Source organism: Vidua chalybeata, chromosome 3 (assembly GCF_026979565.1).
Source record: "Vidua chalybeata isolate OUT-0048 chromosome 3, bVidCha1 merged haplotype, whole genome shotgun sequence".
NCBI lineage: Eukaryota > Metazoa > Chordata > Aves > Passeriformes > Viduidae > Vidua > Vidua chalybeata.
Genome location: NC_071532.1, coordinates 44,265,238 through 44,283,557, shown reverse-complemented (window position 1 = coordinate 44,283,557; position 18,320 = coordinate 44,265,238). Strand labels below are relative to the sequence as shown.

General features: G+C 36.7%; 1 protein-coding gene across 2 annotated transcripts in view; it reads left to right on the top strand.

Annotated features, from left to right (window-relative positions):
• The window catches only part of LYST (lysosomal trafficking regulator), a 73,841-nt gene extending 56,828 nt beyond the window's left edge, over window positions 1–17,013 (top strand). Inside the window, exons 39-53 of one of the 2 annotated variants that reach the window (XM_053937127.1) lie at window positions 957–1,109; window positions 1,480–1,724; window positions 2,416–2,482; window positions 3,387–3,543; window positions 3,939–4,079; window positions 4,483–4,700; window positions 6,040–6,270; window positions 6,968–7,157; window positions 8,010–8,146; window positions 8,892–8,990; window positions 11,519–11,658; window positions 11,974–12,071; window positions 13,074–13,230; window positions 13,441–13,512; window positions 14,888–17,013. In XM_053937127.1, the coding sequence (XP_053793102.1) occupies window positions 957–1,109; window positions 1,480–1,724; window positions 2,416–2,482; window positions 3,387–3,543; window positions 3,939–4,079; window positions 4,483–4,700; window positions 6,040–6,270; window positions 6,968–7,157; window positions 8,010–8,146; window positions 8,892–8,990; window positions 11,519–11,658; window positions 11,974–12,071; window positions 13,074–13,230; window positions 13,441–13,512; window positions 14,888–15,026 (2,244 nt within the window). In that variant the 3' untranslated portion in view covers window positions 15,027–17,013. The remainder of the gene's footprint in view (window positions 1–956; window positions 1,110–1,479; window positions 1,725–2,415; window positions 2,483–3,386; window positions 3,544–3,938; window positions 4,080–4,482; window positions 4,701–6,039; window positions 6,271–6,967; window positions 7,158–8,009; window positions 8,147–8,891; window positions 8,991–11,518; window positions 11,659–11,973; window positions 12,072–13,073; window positions 13,231–13,440; window positions 13,513–14,887) is intronic. The other variant, XM_053937128.1, reaches the window with a different exon arrangement.
• Window positions 17,014–18,320: the final 1,307 nt, after the last annotated feature.

Below are 18,320 nucleotides of genomic sequence, written 5' to 3'. Positions count from 1 at the left end.
GAAGTGCAGAAAGTCACAGGTGTATGAATCGTGCTCCACAGCATCTCATTCTTGAATTTTATGTTATATATGATGTTCTAGCTCCTCCCTTTTCCTATACAAGAGGATTGTTTCTTGGAGGAAATGGGAGCTGAGCTAATCTTTCTGATACACAAAGACTAATGTGTAAATTGTTTATACATCCAACAAACATGTAAAAGTAATCAAGATATGGATTGCACTACTGAAAGCTTTAAACTGCTTTTACAGAGCTCGTCATTGCATCTACTGAGCAGACAGTTCCTGTGGCTTAAAATGCTACCTGCTGCTTTGTCCTTTACAGGACTGTTAGAGCTGGGATTCACAGCAAAGCTTTTCTTGCTCTGATTGGCTGTCCAATATTTTTAGCTTAAGAGCCATTGAAAATGTGGCATTGCTTGCTAGTGCTGGGTAGGGAGCTGGAGCAGCTGAGGAGCATGTGTGTCGCCCTGATTTTCAAGACTTTTCTAAAGCCTTCTGAGTTTACATTCTTGTAGAGAACTCTCCCACACAACTTTCTGTAAACAACCTATTGTTTTGCATTCTTTCATAGAGGCGGAGAAATTTGATGTACAGGTAGTTTGTCCAGTGTTGTTGGAGAGGTGGCACGTTCACCCTCCAATCCACTGGCACCTTTTGAGAACTATAAAAGATTGGAGTCAGAGAAAATAAATTAGTCTCTTCATCATGACCAAAGCTGTGGTGTGTCATTTTTCCTTGTGTCATCTGGTGACACATGTGGGGCATGATCATGCTTTGAGGAGAGTAGAGGATGGGGAAAGTAGCTAAAGAAAGTCACAACAACTTATTAAAGCATTGCATGAAAATTAAAGTTTGCCTTATGATTTGCTGTATTGTTATAAACTGGCTGCATTGAAGGGTCTCTTGTTTGGATAACCCACTATTTAAAATTACTTTCTAAATTACAAATTCTGCAGAGTTTTCATGGAGAAACTGAACCAGCATCATTTTCTTGGACCTATGAGGAAATTAAGGAAGTTCATAAGCGCTGGTGGCAGTTAAGAGACAATGCTGTGGAAATCTTTTTAACAAATGGCAGAACTTTACTCTTGGCTTTCGATAATACAAAGGTACTGTGGCACCAATGCAGAGTAATACACCAAAGCATTTTGCTGTGTCTTTATAATATGTATATTCATGCATTAGGTTTAAGGAGACCTGTTGCATGGACTAATTAAATTCTGCCTAATGCCTTTGAAAGAATTTGGCTCATCTAGACTTCTGGATGATCATAGGCATGTTGTAAAACACATCTCTGATATATTAAGATATTAAAGAATCTTACTGATACTAGACATTATTCAATTACAGCAGATACATATATATATATATATATATATATATATATATACAGCAGAAATATACAAAATGAGAGAAACTTACTCTTGGTAGTTTTAAACATCTAAAGTGTATGATTAAATCTATGGTGTTTTCTTCTAGGTCCGTGATGATGTGTACCACAACATCTTGACTAACAATTTGCCTAACCTTTTGGAATATGGAAACATTACTGCTTTGACCCACCTGTGGTGCACAGGACAGATTACTAACTTTGAATATCTGACTCATTTAAACAAACATGCGGGTCGTTCCTTCAATGATCTCATGCAATATCCAGTATTTCCTTTTATACTTTCTGACTACACCAATGAAACGCTGGACCTAAATGATCCCTCAGTATATAGGTAATATGAAATGCTTGAAACTTTTTTTCCAAATACTTGAACTGATCATCCTATATAGCTTTTTAGCCTCATTGTACTGAACTGCACACGCACAAATGGAACTATTCAGGGACAAGCCTCATCTCTAATAATTTGGGTTTTTACCCAAATTAAGTGGCTGCTCTGCCTGGGATATTGAAATAAAACAGGTGTATAGATTCAAATGCAGTGTATTGGACTTACACTGTCTTAATAGGCTATGTATAATTCACAGAATTAAATAGAAGCTGTATGTTTAATTTCATGTGATTAGACTTCCAGGCCAATTAGCAAAAATTAAATAGAAAAGGAAATCCGATTGTAAATTACTTAGCTAGTTACAAACTCAGTCTTCCTCTGAATGGATTTGAATGAATTGTCCCACCCTAATAAATTTCTGTTATGCTAATTTAACATTTGTGTGCAGTAAGTCTTTGCCTTTATAGGATGCCTCTGATTTGACTGAGGTGCTTGGCATTTGCTTGCCTGTTACTGTGCTGTGGATCAACTTTGCCTTTAGTACTAACTAAAAGTTGTTTCTTTATTTTCTGAACTTTCTTGAAAAGTGTTACATTTTCCTTGGCCTTTTCATTATAGTAAAGGTGTTATTCTTAATGATGTGAATCAGTATAGTAATCAAAATTACAACATATCAGTACTGCTTTTATTGCAGAAACCTGGTCAAACCAATAGCTGTGCAGTCTAAAGAAAAAGAGGATCGTTATGTGGATACTTACAAGGTAATTTGGATTACTTTTTCTACTTGCTTTTGTCCCATGACAAATGGGACAAATGACACTGTGGCTTTAGTTTTTATAACATATATTTATTGGGGAAGAGGAAACTACAAATACAGTACTTCTTTGCTACAGAACTCTTATTTCCAGTGTATTTTCCAGGAAACATTTCCTAGGAATTGTTTTATAACATGCTTGGAAGTTGTGTGTTTTCCTGTACCTGAAATGTCAAATCAATTTAGCCCATCCATGTGATACTGTTGAGGAATTTAAATGGGTACTACATACTACCTTATATGGAAATCTGTATACATTTTAAGATCCCTAAAGATCAGGAAGATCATTTACTGCTGTTTAGTTCACATTACTTTGGTGGAATTTGTAGCTATTTCTTCTGTTTGATAACAGAAAGGCTGTTTTCCCTCAAGTACTCTGTTATTTTAACATGCCCTACTATGATAATGGTGCTTTTTGATTTTTTTCTCTTTAAAATGTTTAAAGGCTGTAGGAAATAGGAACAAACTGGGGAATTAAAGTATCTGCATCTGGACTTTCAAATTTGTCTGTGTCACCATGGTCTACTGTATTATTTGCAAAAACTGTTTTTTTCCATAAGACTGCTGTGTTAGAAAACAAGATGGGGGAGTGGGGAAAAGCAAAAGTAATAAATAATGAAAAGTAGGTAATTTAAATTGGCTGAAGACTTTGATACCTAACTGGATTGTAAAAGTGATCATGTGTCTTTAAACATTTAAGTGTATATGATTCCAGATCACTTTTGAATGTATGTTTCTGAAAAGTTTGAGTGTTTATTCCTAAACAATTTAGGCAAGTTCTTATTTTTGTTGTTGGAATGCATCTAAGGAGAAGGTTTTATTTTCTTTTTAATCCTCTCCTATTTTTCTAGTATTTAGAAGAAGAGTACCGTAAAGGAGCACGAGAGGATGATCCAATGCCCCCTGTACAACCATATCACTATGGATCTCATTATTCTAACAGTGGAACTGTGCTTCATTTCCTAGTTAGGCTGCCACCTTTTACTAAAATGTTTTTAGCTTATCAAGGTAACGTTGCATTTGCTTGTACTTGCCTTTTACATCTGGGCCTTGTTCCAATAACCCAGGAATGCTATATGTTACCCTATTTAGCATAGGTTTTCCAATTCCAGATAGCTGAGCCTCGTAAAATTAGATCTGGTATGCTTTTAACAGTAGATCCATTCTTGAAATTACCAAGCTAGACCATAAAGCTGGTCATTTGATGTTTATACTTTAGTTTCTGTAGCATACAAAGCTGACTTCTATTTGACTTGCAGTCAATGTGTAACACATAGCAATTGAGATAAGAGAATTCTAAATGTTCTCAGCTAACTAGAGAGCAGTTAACAACATGAAGTTGCAGATGTGCAACTGTTAGTGTCCATCATCAATGTAACAATTGAGTTTGGATTTCTTTACAGATCAAAGTTTTGACATCCCAGACAGAACTTTTCACTCTACCAATACAACCTGGCGCCTCTCTTCGTATGAATCAATGACTGACGTAAAGGAGCTTATACCAGAATTCTTCTATCTTCCCGACTTTCTAGTTAACAGAGAAGGTATACTAAGAGGACAACAGAACTATATACCCAAAAGAGTTGTATGATTGAGCTTATGGGTTGAAACTGAGAACATTTATATGCCTTGGCTGAATGTGCTAAGTAGTAGAGGTATGGGAGAAATCTGGCACAAATTTGTGGGGTATGCTAAAAAAGCTGTAATGTAGGAGTTAAACTGAGTTTTTCCCTAATTTTGTCAGCAGGGCAAAGGAGTTTGCTGTTTTTTCATTTTTCCATTTGAATGAGTATGTACAGCTGAGTAAGTTTTGGACAGACTTGTTAATGATGCTGCTTTGTTGATTGTTAATCACCATGCTTAATCATTGAGGTCTATAGAACCCTATAGACCTTTTTGAAGTTACTGTCAACTAAAGTGTTGGAATACTCACTCCCCTGTTTCTAGGTTTTGATTTTGGAGTGCGTCAAAATGGTGACAGAGTTAACCATGTCAATCTTCCACCCTGGGCCCGTAATGATCCTCGTCTGTTCATCTTGATTCATCGTCAGGCTTTGGAGTCCGATCATGTTTCCCAGACAATCTGTCACTGGATTGACTTGGTGTTTGGTTATAAGCAAAAAGGCAAGGCCTCTGTTCAGGCTATTAATGTCTTTCATCCTGCAGTAAGTATTTGTTAAGCAGCATGTTTGTTCATTGTCATTAATAACTTAATGGGGGGAGAGTTTGGTCAGACTTGCTTGGACAACATCAAACATGAATCAAGATCCCTTGCTCATGAAATGTTGAATAAGGAAAGGCTTTAACCATTTCGGTATTGAACTGTAAGATCCCAGGGGGTATTATGAAACTTAGTGAATTTTTGTTCCTCTTTCTTGCCTTGAGCTAGGTGTGGGGCATGATCAGATGTGGGGCTTAGACCCTGTGGATAGTTGCTTGCAGTGGTTTGCAGTAGTCTGATTGTTGTAACTGTGTGTATCTGGTTCTGCCTAATTCAAAAGCCTTTAATTTAGCCAGGTGCTGCTGCAGCTTTTGATAGGATTGAAATAGTTCTGTGTGTCCTGAGCTCATAGTGTTTTCCTTCATACAGGTCCTGTGTTCTCTCCCTCTAATGAGCACTTTCATCTACAGTAAATTTAATTTCAAATAAGTCTTCATTTATTGTTAAGATTTCCAGAGTTTTACTGCATAATTGCAACATGGTTATCTTGAATTGCATTCTTTAGCTTCAGTCCTTATTATCACAAGGTTTCCTCAGCAGGTAGTCCTGGTTGTAAATGCATTCAAATGTTTCCTGGTTTTAGTGTTAGTTTTATGGCTGGAAAAGCTAATAAATAGGTAGTGTGTAGCAGTGATGCCATTTTCAAGTAGCCATCCAAATACTTCCCTTTCTCTTTCTCCTTCTGGGTTTAAGTATTGATTTAGTTAGTGAGCTTCAAATATTAAGTTTGCATATTCGTCATTTTTTAAAGTGAAAAGGCCTTTGGTGTGACTGAGTAAAAGAGTGTGGTGCACAATTGGAGAGGCATGAAAAAGACAAATAGAAGGAAATAATTTCCACTCTCTTGAAGTATGAGTTTTCTTTCTCCTTCCCTTCCACAAAAGAGAGCTTTAATATGTTCATTAAAAAGAGGTAAAGAAAATAAACTTCTCCAACTCTTTCCAATTCTTTTGCTTATCATCAGCAACCCTTCCAATTTTTCACAGATTGGTAAAGGCCTCAAAGCAAACCTTCAATAGAAATTAGTTATGGGACATATGTAGGAGCAGCTCACATGATAATCCTTGAAGTGGTAGTTTGTTCCAATAAAGAAGAGGTGACAAGTTTATGCTCTCAGTGGCTCTTTACTCAGCACAGTCATTGTGGGATCTCTTCTGGTCCACACCTTAAGCAAACAACTGAATAGTCTGCCTCTGAATTTGTGTGTATGTGTTGCAAAATATTTCCCAAAGACAAACCTGATGAGCTTATTCTTGCCCCTCTCCTTTCTTTTTTGCCTATAGACCTATTTTGGGATGGATGTTTCTGCTGTTGAAGATCCTGTTCAGAGAAGAGCCCTTGAAACAATGATAAAAACATATGGACAAACACCCCGCCAGCTGTTTCATACAGCACATGTTAGTAGACCTGGATCCAGGCTTATCATGGAAGGAGAACTTCCTGCTGCCATGGGATTACTAGTGCAATTTGCTTTCAGAGAAACCAGAGAACACACTAAAGAAATCATTTATCCAGTATGTAATTTTCAATTGCAAGATGGTTTAATTATATCTCTGTGCCATAGTTGTTGTACCCTGTACCCTTGGTTTAGAATTTTCTTCCTAAAAGTGCTACTTGCTATATTATACTGTAAAGAAAATACATAAAATTAGGAAGTGATGGTGAAAATTACTTTCATGCATTGGTGATATTTTGTGTAAACTAAGATCTGAGTTTGTCTTGGTTTTGGGAAATAGGTGTTGGAAAACATTTCAATTAACAGTTTTATAGTTTCCATGATGAATTGTGGAATCTGTGTGCAGACCTATAGCAAGCAAACTTGCTATAGGTGCTTTCTTCCATCCTCAGCTTTTTCACTGCCTGTAGGACAATTAAACTTTCCTCACTTCAAGCAGTTTTTTCCCCTGCAGTCCAGTCAGAAACTACATCCTTGGATTTTGAGATCTGTATTTTTCACTAAACTACCTGAACTAGAAGCTTGCTGCCTATGCCTTTAAAGAAGGAGTAGAGCTACCTTAAAGTTAATAGTATAATTGATGGTACTAAAGTGCTTTGAACTTGTCTTTCCAGTTGTTTTTGAGTAGACTTCGGCTATCCGTACCTTCGGCTATCTGATTGCTTACAGGAAACTGACATGAATCATTCTACATTACTAATGAAACTGTTTTTCTGAAAGTTCTATAATTTGAACCTTGTCTGTGCTTGTTTTAGAGTCCATTACCATGGATAAAGGGCTTGAAGTGGGGAGAATATGTTGGTTCTCCAAGTGCTCCTGACCCTGTTGTCTGCTTTAGCCAACCACATGGAGAAAGGTTTGGCTCTCTCCAAGCTTTACCAACTAAGGCTATCTGTGGTTTGTCCAGCAAGTTCTGCCTTTTGATGATATATAGCAAGGAGCAAGGTGTGAATTTGTGCTTTCTTCTCTATATGCACAATATATGTGAAATGAGCCATGAATATTACATCTAATGCTACTGTTGTTCTTCAGCAAACTTCCTAAGTTTAGTTGCTTTTGCCAAAGATTAATTTAGAATTCCCTTAACAGCTTCCACATGTGGAGGGTGAATTTTACTTATAATTTTCAAAACGACAGTAGAGGCATTCTGTAATTAAGTTCATATTTTTCATTGAAGTGACTGAAGCATGAGAATTTAACTTTAGAACTTGCCAGCAGACTGGGTCCCAGAACTGAAGAACAGATGAAAAAACTCATGTGACAACTGAAAGGAAAGCTTAAGAAATGGATTTTAGAGCCAGACAATGATGAAAGTTAACACTAAAAAAGCAGAGGTGAAGAATCTGCTGCTTTCAGTTAAACTTCTTGGCGGGTTTCTTACTGAGAATGTACAAATAAATTCTCACAAGCTTTTGTTTTCTTGGTGGCATATACTAGTGCAGGCTTTCTAAAAATAAATCATTTCACATTTAGTCAACAAAACAAGTAACATACTCTTGAAGTTACACCACTCCTTTCTCTAGGTGGGAAGTATTGTCTGCCCTTTTTCTCTGTTCTCGAAAGATGAAACTCTTCTTCAAAAAAGTTTTGTCCATGTTGCAAATTGTCTTTGGAGAAGATGGAATGTTCATTTGGTTTCTGAAAACTGTTTATATGTTACAGACAATACCTTATTTTGAAACTTTAGGGGGGTTTATATTTTAACTTGTGATAAAACATGAGCCTGAGACTTTTGTTGTTGACAAAGTGATTGAATCTTGCTGTGAACATGACACAATCCTTTGTGCTTTACTTGAGGCGTGAGGAGCATGCACAGCACTGACATTCAGTGGTCAGCAATCCTGAGCTGGGGATATGCCGATAACATCTTACGACTGAAAAGCAAGCAAAGTGAACCTCCAGTAAATTTTATACAGAGCTCACAGCTCCATCAGGTAAAATGAAATCAGTCTCTTGCTCTTCAATTTAATATTGGCAGTTTAAGTGGTGGCTTGACTTGGCAGTGGGGTACTCCTGCTTTAGCCTTTTTTGGAGATGAGCATCCAGTCACAACTCCCTTTAATATTTTTGATTTCCTTTGAAATGTGTTCCTCATGGCTCCACTGTTTTATCTGGTTCCTTGTTGTTTTCCTGTACTAGATAAAGATTCCTTTTGAATTAATTTGATTTTTGTAGCTTTTCCTTCTTATAGAATGTTGCTGTGAATTTAAAAAAGTTTTAAGTTCTGTCCCAGGAAAAATCAATACAGAAAAAAAGTATAGGTGCTTCATGTTGGAAGAACAACTCCACTATGGTTTAGGATCCATTTGAAAAAGATTGTCTAAAAGGTTTTTAGTGAAAGCTACATAATCTCTGTCGCAATCCAGTGATTGGTAAGATCTTGCCAAAAAGATTTTGGTGTATGATCTTGAAGTCTGCACTAGTCTGCACTGCTCTTTAGCTATGAATTCCAGGCTACATAAAACTCCCTCTTTACTCTGTTTCTGACATAGTAACAAATACAACCTAGAGTAGCTATGTTGTAGGTCTTGGATTTCTTTAGTTTAGGTGTTCTACATTTCTTTTCATAGGACAACTAATAAAGAATCAGTTTGACCAAATGCTGTAGCATAATGAAAACAGCAGTTAGAACAGTTCTTCTGTTCTAATTTTTTCCTCGCATTGTCTTGTCTTTTCAAGGTAACAAGTTGTGCTTGGGTGCCAGACAGTTGTCAGTTGTTCACAGGTAGTAAATCTGGTGTCATCACAGCATATATGAACAGATTCACCAGCAATACAGTAAGTTACGTTGGAAAGAATTCATAAATAAAGAATTTTGTGTATTCAGTATTACAGTCTTTTCTTTTTAACAGGAAAAATGAGGAAAAGAGCATATTCTGGATAATTGCTAAAAAAAAATCACATGCGTTTTTAGTATTTATTTTTAAAGGCTCCTCTGACATCACAGCATGTTTGCCTGTTTTTCCTATGCTGCTGTTTACATACAGCTAGCCTTTAGTCAACCCTCATCACCTGAGTGCACAACATGTACAGCCCTAACTGTGTTCAGGACAGGGCTTGGAACTGAAGCTCTCTGGCAGAGTAAAGCTCCCCGCATTAAGTTGTAACTTCTTCTGTGAAGGCATCAGAGCGTTTCAATACTTTAACTGAAGCCATGGAATGCAATTCCCCAAAGTAAACAATAATTCAAGTGCAGAAGGCACTCAAACTACAGAGATCCAGGATGAATTCTCAGACAGTGTATATACTAACCACCAAGCCTCTTTACTTTGTCATATTCTCCAAGGGGCAAAGTTGAGAGTGTGGAAGGGAGGAAGTAGCTTGCATTACTTAATCTATTAGTGAAAAATACTTGATACTGTTTGCTGATAAACATAGCATAAATAGAAAAAATAGAAAGCATAAATAGAACTCAAAAATCTATTTCTGAGTTTTGAAGCTTCCCTCTGAATCTTCCATTCTTTCTTTAGCAGTAACTTCTATTCTCCGTAGTTTAACAAAAAGTAGACAACTTTCCTAACAGCTCATTTTACATGTTTGGTGTTGTACTCCTTGATGCTCTTGAATTCCTACACTAGCATGAGCTAGAGAGAACCTTGGTATGATCTGCTATGCCTATCCAGTTTTCTGTTTTCAGTAGTGGCAAACAGCAGATGCTTAGACCAGGAAGAACGTAAACAGTGATTTTTAGAATTTTTTCCCCCTTGGCTTTCTTCCAGTTTCTGGTGAACTGCCACTCATACTTCCAAAGCTCAGCGGCACTTTGAGTATAGAAAATGAAGCAGAGCTTCAAGCCTGCAGGCTTTACTTAGTTGGATCATAAGTCAGGCACCTTACTGCTTCCTGGAATAGTGAACTTGTAAATAACCTATACTGAGACTTGGATTCCAGGTTTTTTTTTTTTTTAATAGAAATTAAATATACTTGCCTCCTGCAAAGCTGAAAAGAAACTTTAGTTAGTGGGGTTATGGTTCTTGAGTTACTTCCATTTCCTAGAAAAAAGTGATTTTTGTTCATCTGCACAGATGATGTTCTTTGAGACCATCTTTGTTGAATTTCTCAGCACTGACAGATTTATGTGCCCCAGGCAGAGGGACATTGTGCCAATTTTGTAGCTCCTGTTGTTGAGTCAGTTATCCAAGTCAGGGCTGCAGGGAATGCAAAAGTGCTTCCTGACATCTGCTCTGTATCCATCTTGTCAGCTGATCAGCAATAAAGTGAACTGTTTGTTATAATGCAGTACTTGAAACATGAATATTTTGCCCTGTTTCACATTTGTAAAAATGGAGTGTATGGGCATGGAGTAGATATTGTGTTGTTAATTTGGTATGGGAACTCAAAGGAGTGCTGTCAGAATTCAAAAATGGCTCTGTATTGTGCTTCTGGTGCTCTTTTGCAGTATTACATAGATTAGATTGTCTCTTTTAGTGCAAAAACATACATTTTCTACAACCTGTGAATGTGTACTTGTCTGTTTGAACTTTCAAGGTTTTTTTGTAGACCTGCTATAGGTAGGCATCCAGTACCCTCATACAAAAATGCAGGTTATGTGCTCTGACATGGGTGAGGAAACCAGCAGAAAATTGTTCTCTTCCTTTACAAAATTAGTGTAATCTCTGTACAGCAAGTTGTCTTAAATAAAGCATTAGCATTCTGATTAAGCAGATCCTTCAACTTAGCCAGTTTTCAGGAAGTCTGAGTCATTTCAAATTATATAACTTGAATAAAAAGTGTTGTTTGGTATTAAATTTTGCTACTTTAATTTTTATCTAGGAATTTCTGTATTTAAACTTGACTTCCTGCATGTTTTTCGAACTTTATCATTGAAGAACTTGGCACCAACTTGAGGAATTTCTAGTAATTTGCTGTATGGAGAGTGACAACTTCCAAGCTGGATTTTCCTCTTGTTTCCAAGTGTCTTCACTAGATGCTAAAATATTGAGAACTGTCATTTCACTGTTGTATGGAAAGAGCAGTCTTGCAGAAAACAAATCAGCCAACTTCAAGCTGTGTAATTGAGACTAAGCTACAGTAGTTTTTCATTCTGGTTCATTGGATCACATCAATATATTTGCTGAGGCTAAAGCACTGGAAGCAAATGTTGAACATCAATGATAGCTATGTCTTATCTCATTATAAAGTGTTAAACATAATAAAGCATGAACACAGTTGCTAAAATGATGATGATGATATTAAAAGCAATGTGAACCACTCTTTGAAATTTAAGACTTAAACTAGGCTTACCTTTTTTAGAGAGACATTAATTTTCTTTTGATGAGATTTTGTCTTATCTTGCTGTTTTTCAGCCTTCAGAGATAGAAATGGAGTCACAAGTCCATCTATATGGACACACAGCAGAAATAACAAGCTTGTTTGTCTGCAAACCATACAGTATAATGATCAGTGTCAGCAAAGATGGAACCTGCATAATATGGGATTTGAACAGGTACAAGTATATATGTAACTTTTTCATATAGCTTTCTTATAAATATAGGTTTTCCTAGTCTTAGGTATCTTTTCCCCTTTGAAGTTAGTTGAATTTGTTCTGTGTATATCTTGTTGTGAAGTCAAACCCTTATTGTTTTTTTCTTATAAAAGGTGCCGACATTTTATAGTGAATATGAAAAATAATTGATTGATAATTGATAGCAAAATGTTGATTGAAATTAATGTAACTATTTTTAAGATTTTCCTCAAAGGACCTTTTCTGCATTTGAGTCTGAAATTTAGGCTTTTTCCCTTTTTTTTTTTTTTTCTCCAGGCTGTGCTATGTCCAGAGTCTGGCTGGACACAAGAGTCCTGTGACTGCAGTTTCAGCTAGTGAAACTACTGGTGATATTGCAACAGTTTGTGATTCAGGTATATTTGTCAGTCAAGAAAGCTGGTTTGACTTGCAGATTAAATAAATAATGAGAGTTATAATTAAATTAGTTACTGAATGTGTATTAATCATCTGAGGATTCATTCAGTCATACAGGAGCAATGTTTTGCTTTTTTTAACATAGTAACATACAAATTTCTCCAGAAGTGATTAGGCAGGTGTTTGAATGTGATGTAGAGACATGAAGGCCAACAGCTTGGTCTCTTTATAAAGACTTGAAATTTCACAGGTGCCTGGGAGACTCACATTTTGTGATGTTGGGTACTTTTATTTTGATAGATTTGTTGTCAAAAGTACAATTCTTCAGGAGAGTACCGGGTATTACAGAGCAGTAAGGGGTATTAAAGGACAAGGAGACATTATTCTGGCAGTTTCAGAAAACTAATACTTAGATTTTTAAACTAACTTGGAGACTTTCAAGTCCATTTCCATAACTCACAAAACCTTTTTTTTTTCTGCAAACCATTGTATTCTTTAATTAGTAAGGGACATTACATTTCATTTTAAGATAATTCCTTTCAAGACAAAAGCAGTAATTGGGTTGTTAGTTCATTGATAGAACCAAGTAATGCCAGATAACCAGGTAAGAGAACTGTGCTTGCTATTTTTTATGTATTTTGCTTAAAATGCAAACTAAGGTATGAGAACCAGCTGCTTAGATCGCTAGTATGAATTCCATCTTAGTGTCTTCCCTGTTAGTAAGTGAAAATTCGTCATTAAAAGTAAATTCACATAGTGCTTTGTAAATAAAATGTTCCATAAATAGGATGTGATAGTTTCTAAATTGCTGCAGTGGCTTGATGGTTTGTGTGCTTCCTGTCTCAGAGAGAGAGAGAAGTAATTGCAGACATCACTCAGTCATTTAAACCTTGTGAACTCTCAAGAAGTTGAATTCTTTACCATGGAATATTTAAACATTATGGACTTTACTGTGGTCTAGATTTATTTTTTTAATACTCCCATGCTATATTCTGTTGCAGTTGGAGGAGGCAGCGATTTGAGACTTTGGACAGTTAATGGTGATCTTGTTGGACACGTGCACTGCAGGGAAAGTATTTGCTCAGTTGCTTTCTCTAACCAGCCTGAAGGTGTGTCTGTCAATGTGATTGCAGGGGGCCTTGAAAATGGAGTTGTAAGGTAAGCATTTGAAATGTTTATTTATTAAAATGCTCTATCACTTAGGCTCACAGTTTGAGAGCATGTAGCCAAACATCATGCTGATATTTGGCTTTAAAGAAGGTAGACAAGCTGTTGCTCAGCTCCCAGTCTTAGCAGTTGCTAAATAGATTGTTTATCACTGAAGTATTTGTAAAAGCAAGTGTGAAGAAAAATGGCTCTTTCTTTCAGACTGTGGAGTACGTGGGACTTGAAGCCAGTACGAGAAATAACATTTTCGAAGTCAGCCAAACCTATTGTAAGGTAAAAAGATCTTAAGTGTACAATGAATGCATTTTTCTCTTTAGGAAAACAAACAAACAAACAAAAAAAAAAAACCAACAAAAAAAACCCAGCAAACAAAACCACAACAAAAATAGTCTCAAGTGTTGAACATGAAAATAGGAGGTAAACACTCATGCCTACCATTTATTCATGAAAGCAAAGTGAGCACAAGTATACTGTATTGCTAATGACATTAATAACTACATTCTACTGCTGGCAGATGGAAATTAGGAGGATTCCCTTGAAAACTGAACAATAGCTACTCCTCTGTTTTTTTAATTTAATATTTTTCCTCAGAATCTGTGTTAAAATGAGATAATCTTAACTATGACAGACTTAAATAGACAGAGTGTTTCTTACTGAAAATTAAATGAAAATACTGCCTTTTCCATTTTTTCTGATGGTAGAGGGAAATGGAGAAAGAGGCAAACTCAGAGTAGCCTGGAACCTGCCACTGTGGAGTGCTTGTGCAGTTAGTTTTCTCAGAGTCCCCTTGATTTAGATGAGCAGAGTTCCTGTGCCAAAGTGTTCTAAGAAAGTGGTCAAAGATTGAGTCTTTGATATCCCCAATGGTACAGTAGTCTGCACAAAGGTCTTAAGAGTTACACCAAAATTTTATCTTAATGTTAGCATAGTAACAAATGACTCTGAAAATTTTTGTTTTGACTGTTGGTAAAATAACATTTAAAATCCAAACTACCTGGTTTTTTTTAGAAATGAAAAAGATTGTCTGATAGCAGTTATTGTCTTTGTTACATCCTTTAAGCAGCATATTTCACAAAGCTTGTTGATAACGATTTTGTACTATTGAATAATTTAAAGTTTCCTGCTTAAATGTGACAGTAAACGGATGCTGACCTTCATGCTCTCTAACATTACCCATGGCATGACTAAAGAGCTTTACTAGCCCTGGTACAGCTCAAGAAATGCCCATCTGAACAAAAGTCCTGTGCTGTGCCATGAAATCTGATGGATTTAGTTTCTGCCTTTGTCAGCAATGCAAGTTCAGAGGGCACTGAGCTCTGTTGCAGAAAATCCTTCCTTTCAGAAACAGAAGGGAAGAGGGTAGGATTTTGCTACTAATCCTGCCCTTTGCTGTGACACTGCAAAGAAATGAGTATTAAACTGCAGGGGATGTTGAAGTGCTGGCCAAAGCTGCAGATCAGCTTTGGTACCCTGTTTGGGTACGAGTGGATAAGCAGGTATATTCAAACACATTGCTGTGCTAATGTAGGTACTGGGCCTCCCCTGACAGCTCATCTTTGTTGGCTGAACTCTCATGGGCTTTTAATGTCTTCTAGCATTATAAATAGCCACATTTGGTATAAAAATATACTCTCTCTTTGTTTTGCAGCCTTACCTTTTCCTGCGATGGCCATCACCTGTTCACAGCTAACAGTGATGGGAATGTCATCGCCTGGTGCCGCAAGGACCAGCAGCGCTTGAAGCTGCCCATGTTCTACTCCTTCCTCAGCAGCTACGCAGCTGGGTGACAGCAGGGCCTGCTGCTAACTCATGTCTCTGATGCACTTTAATCCCAATAGGCTATAGGAGCTCTTATTTAACTGGACTTTGAAGTTCTTTGAATGTCTCTAGAATGACTGAATAGCTTGGTTTTTTTTTTTTTTAAAGATCAGCCTAAGGTGGTTGTAAGATTGCATATGTGCATGCACAAACTTGAAGCATATCCAGGTCAGCAGGAAGCTCTGGTCATATTATTCAATGCCAGCAAAGTGACTAAGAAATGCTCAATGCTGCAATATAAAACACCAACAGTATGTTTTTTAAATCACTTCTTGGACAGAAGTATTTAAAAAAATTGATTATTCTTATATTCCCTCTTAGTATGTAAAATATCAGCAGCATCAAATTCTGTAAATATATATGTCAAATGTCAGCATATGTATATCTGATTAGTTGAGTGTGGTATGATTAGCTCTGGAATAAGCAATCAAAAACCTAAAAAACAATGACCACTTAAAATTGCTTTTTTTGAGAAGCAAAGAACTTAGTAGGTGCTTTTTGCACCATCTTATGGTATTATAATGCTAAAAATAGAATTTCTGCTATCTTTATATTTGTAATTTTTGCCATCTTTTCTGTTACTGTCATAGTCTTTGCAACAGACAATAATGAAAAATTTGTCTTAGTGATGGGTAGACACCTCATGGCATCATGAAACAGTGGTTAGATCACAATGCAGTGTGAACTCCCTAACTTTGTGATACTTGGCTATCGCAGTTCTGTGGCAGAACATCTATTATGTACACACACAGCTTATCTTCCAGAGCTCTAAAAAGAGGTGTTAAAGAAGGAACAGATGTGCTCCTGCTCTAGTGTCATTGAGGTTCAATACACTGTAAAATGTTTGAATTTAACTGCTTGAATAATCAATGTTCATTAGCACCAGATGATTCAGAAAGTTTACACAGATATACACTGTGCAAATTTGTTGTGTATTCCTGGGTGCTATTTTATGAGAGGGGAAAAATAAGCCTCTATTGTGAACGGCTTAACAAACTTGAAATCTTAGGCCACATGACAAATTAGTATTTCAGTTGATGGATTTGAAGACCTCTAAACCTGGCACCATGACTGAGTGCCTACTAGTCATGTGAATGGTAAAGCAAGAATGCGACACAAGTCTGATGTAGTTACATTTTCCTTTTAAATTGCTTTGCTTTTTTTATCACTGACTTGTTCTATTATTGCCATTCAAACTGCTGTATCTTCTTACGTTTAAGGCTCATCTGCTTTCAGAACACTTTACATGAAATTGTCAGGTTGTGATGAAGGTGACACACATACACACACAAGCAGTCTTTACACTTACTTTGAAAATTCCAGGTAGTCTTCAGAAACTCTTGAGATTTCCCGGTTGACAAACTTTTCAAACTAGAAAAACTTAAGAAAAATGTTCTCATAGTTCATGATACAAAGGCTCATTGTTGGTTCAATTAAGAAGTGGCTGCATACTGTATGGATTGAGTTTTGAACTGCATATTATTGTAGCAGTATTGTATGGGATGGCTTTAGTCATATTTTTCTCTGTCTGAATGTTAATGTAAGGTCCAAGTACCAGCTGAAAAGCTTCCTGGCTCGTGTTGATGTGATGTGCTTTAAGAGAAAAAAAGGACAAACATTGTGGTTTTGGGGTGCTTTTGTGCTCCCTGTTTTGGGGTGTTGCTCACAAAGGCTTATTTTTTTATAAAGTAGAATTCCACTTGTTACAAACCAATATGCAAAACTGCTGGCCTTGTAAAGAGTGCAATATTATATATTTTTATGTAAAAGTAAAACTGATTTTTGACGTAAGGAATATTTATTCAGCTTAATAGTCTGGATTCTAGAACTATTAAAATAACATTGCAATAGTGTCTGTGCATGATGTACTTAAATTTCCTGTAAATGTCACATTCCACACTGTATTTGTATACACACTGTCACATTGTTGGGTAATAAAAAGATCTTTGTATCAAACCATTTTGAGATGATTAGTGTTTTTGGCTTAGTTGCAACTTTCTTCTTTTAGGGAATCTTTCACACCTTGCCCCAGATCAGTTTCTGCTGATTCATATTTGAAAAATCATGAAGTGGGAATGTTCCATTTATGGACTGCATCCTGTGTCTGTGAAACTCAAGGTGGTGAGTGGAAGATGGGAAGTGGGAAACTCTAGGTATATCACTTTCCACTTCTGTGCATGTGTCCTTCCTTCCCATAGGATGCATGACTAGAATTTGGATGAAATGATGGCTCTCAAGCAGAGACATTCCCCTTCCTTCCATCTGCCTTCTCACTGAAAACCTGTCTGAGCAGCAAAGGCAGAAAAGCAACTTCTCCCAGGATTCTTAGAAAGATGGGTCAAAATTGGAATCCTGGGATCTTGGGGAGCCATCTGACAGAATATGAGGCTCTTTCTCCTGGAAGCCAGGGTTGGGAGAGGTTCATGGGGCAAGGACTGTCTACCTGATTGCAGGATTCTGTGGTAAATCCAGACCTTTATGCTCTGATAGTGGAGAGACATAGTGAAAAAAGGAAGGGGAGGCAATAGCTGGATATTCACTTGTGGTGAGGAGAGGGAGTCTCCAACCCATTACTGAAAGGGAACCCTGATCTTAAAGATCCATTGCTTAGACAAACCCATGACAATGAACAGAAGGAAGAAAAAAAAACTGAACTGAATTAAGCAAAAATATAGTAATAATAGTAAAACATAACAATGGAGTAGTGGGAGAAATATGACCTGGCTTGCTACTAACAAACTTTTAGTTTACCTTTTAATTTCTTCATGCCTTCTTTTGTTTAAAGCTGTATTGGGTTTTTTCCTTAGATATGAAAATGGAAGTTACACTTCCATATGCTGCTACTCTATCAGAAAAAAAAAAATCAAACAATTACTATTTAAAAGCTCTGCTTGCCTTGAAAAATATCCACTGGAATATTTAAGCCCCTGTACGTACAGACACCTTTTTTTTTACTGCTGTATTAAGTTACAAACTACTGACAAACGACTGCTGTTTGGAGATTTATTTGCCATTACTGCTCTGGAGTGGGGTCAGAAGGACACTGATTTTGCATCAGAGTTCCTGTAATAGGTTCTGTTCTGTGTATTTCATAATTTTAAAAAAAAGATGAAAAATTAAATGTGGCTGCTCTGATAGCTCTGATAGACTCTTAAACTATTCTGGACTACACAGGAGACAGTAGTTGAGGAAAACAGGAGCTTGCTTACTGTTTCCAGCTTTGAGCTAGCAATGCCAGGAAAAAAAAAATTAAATCCTTATTC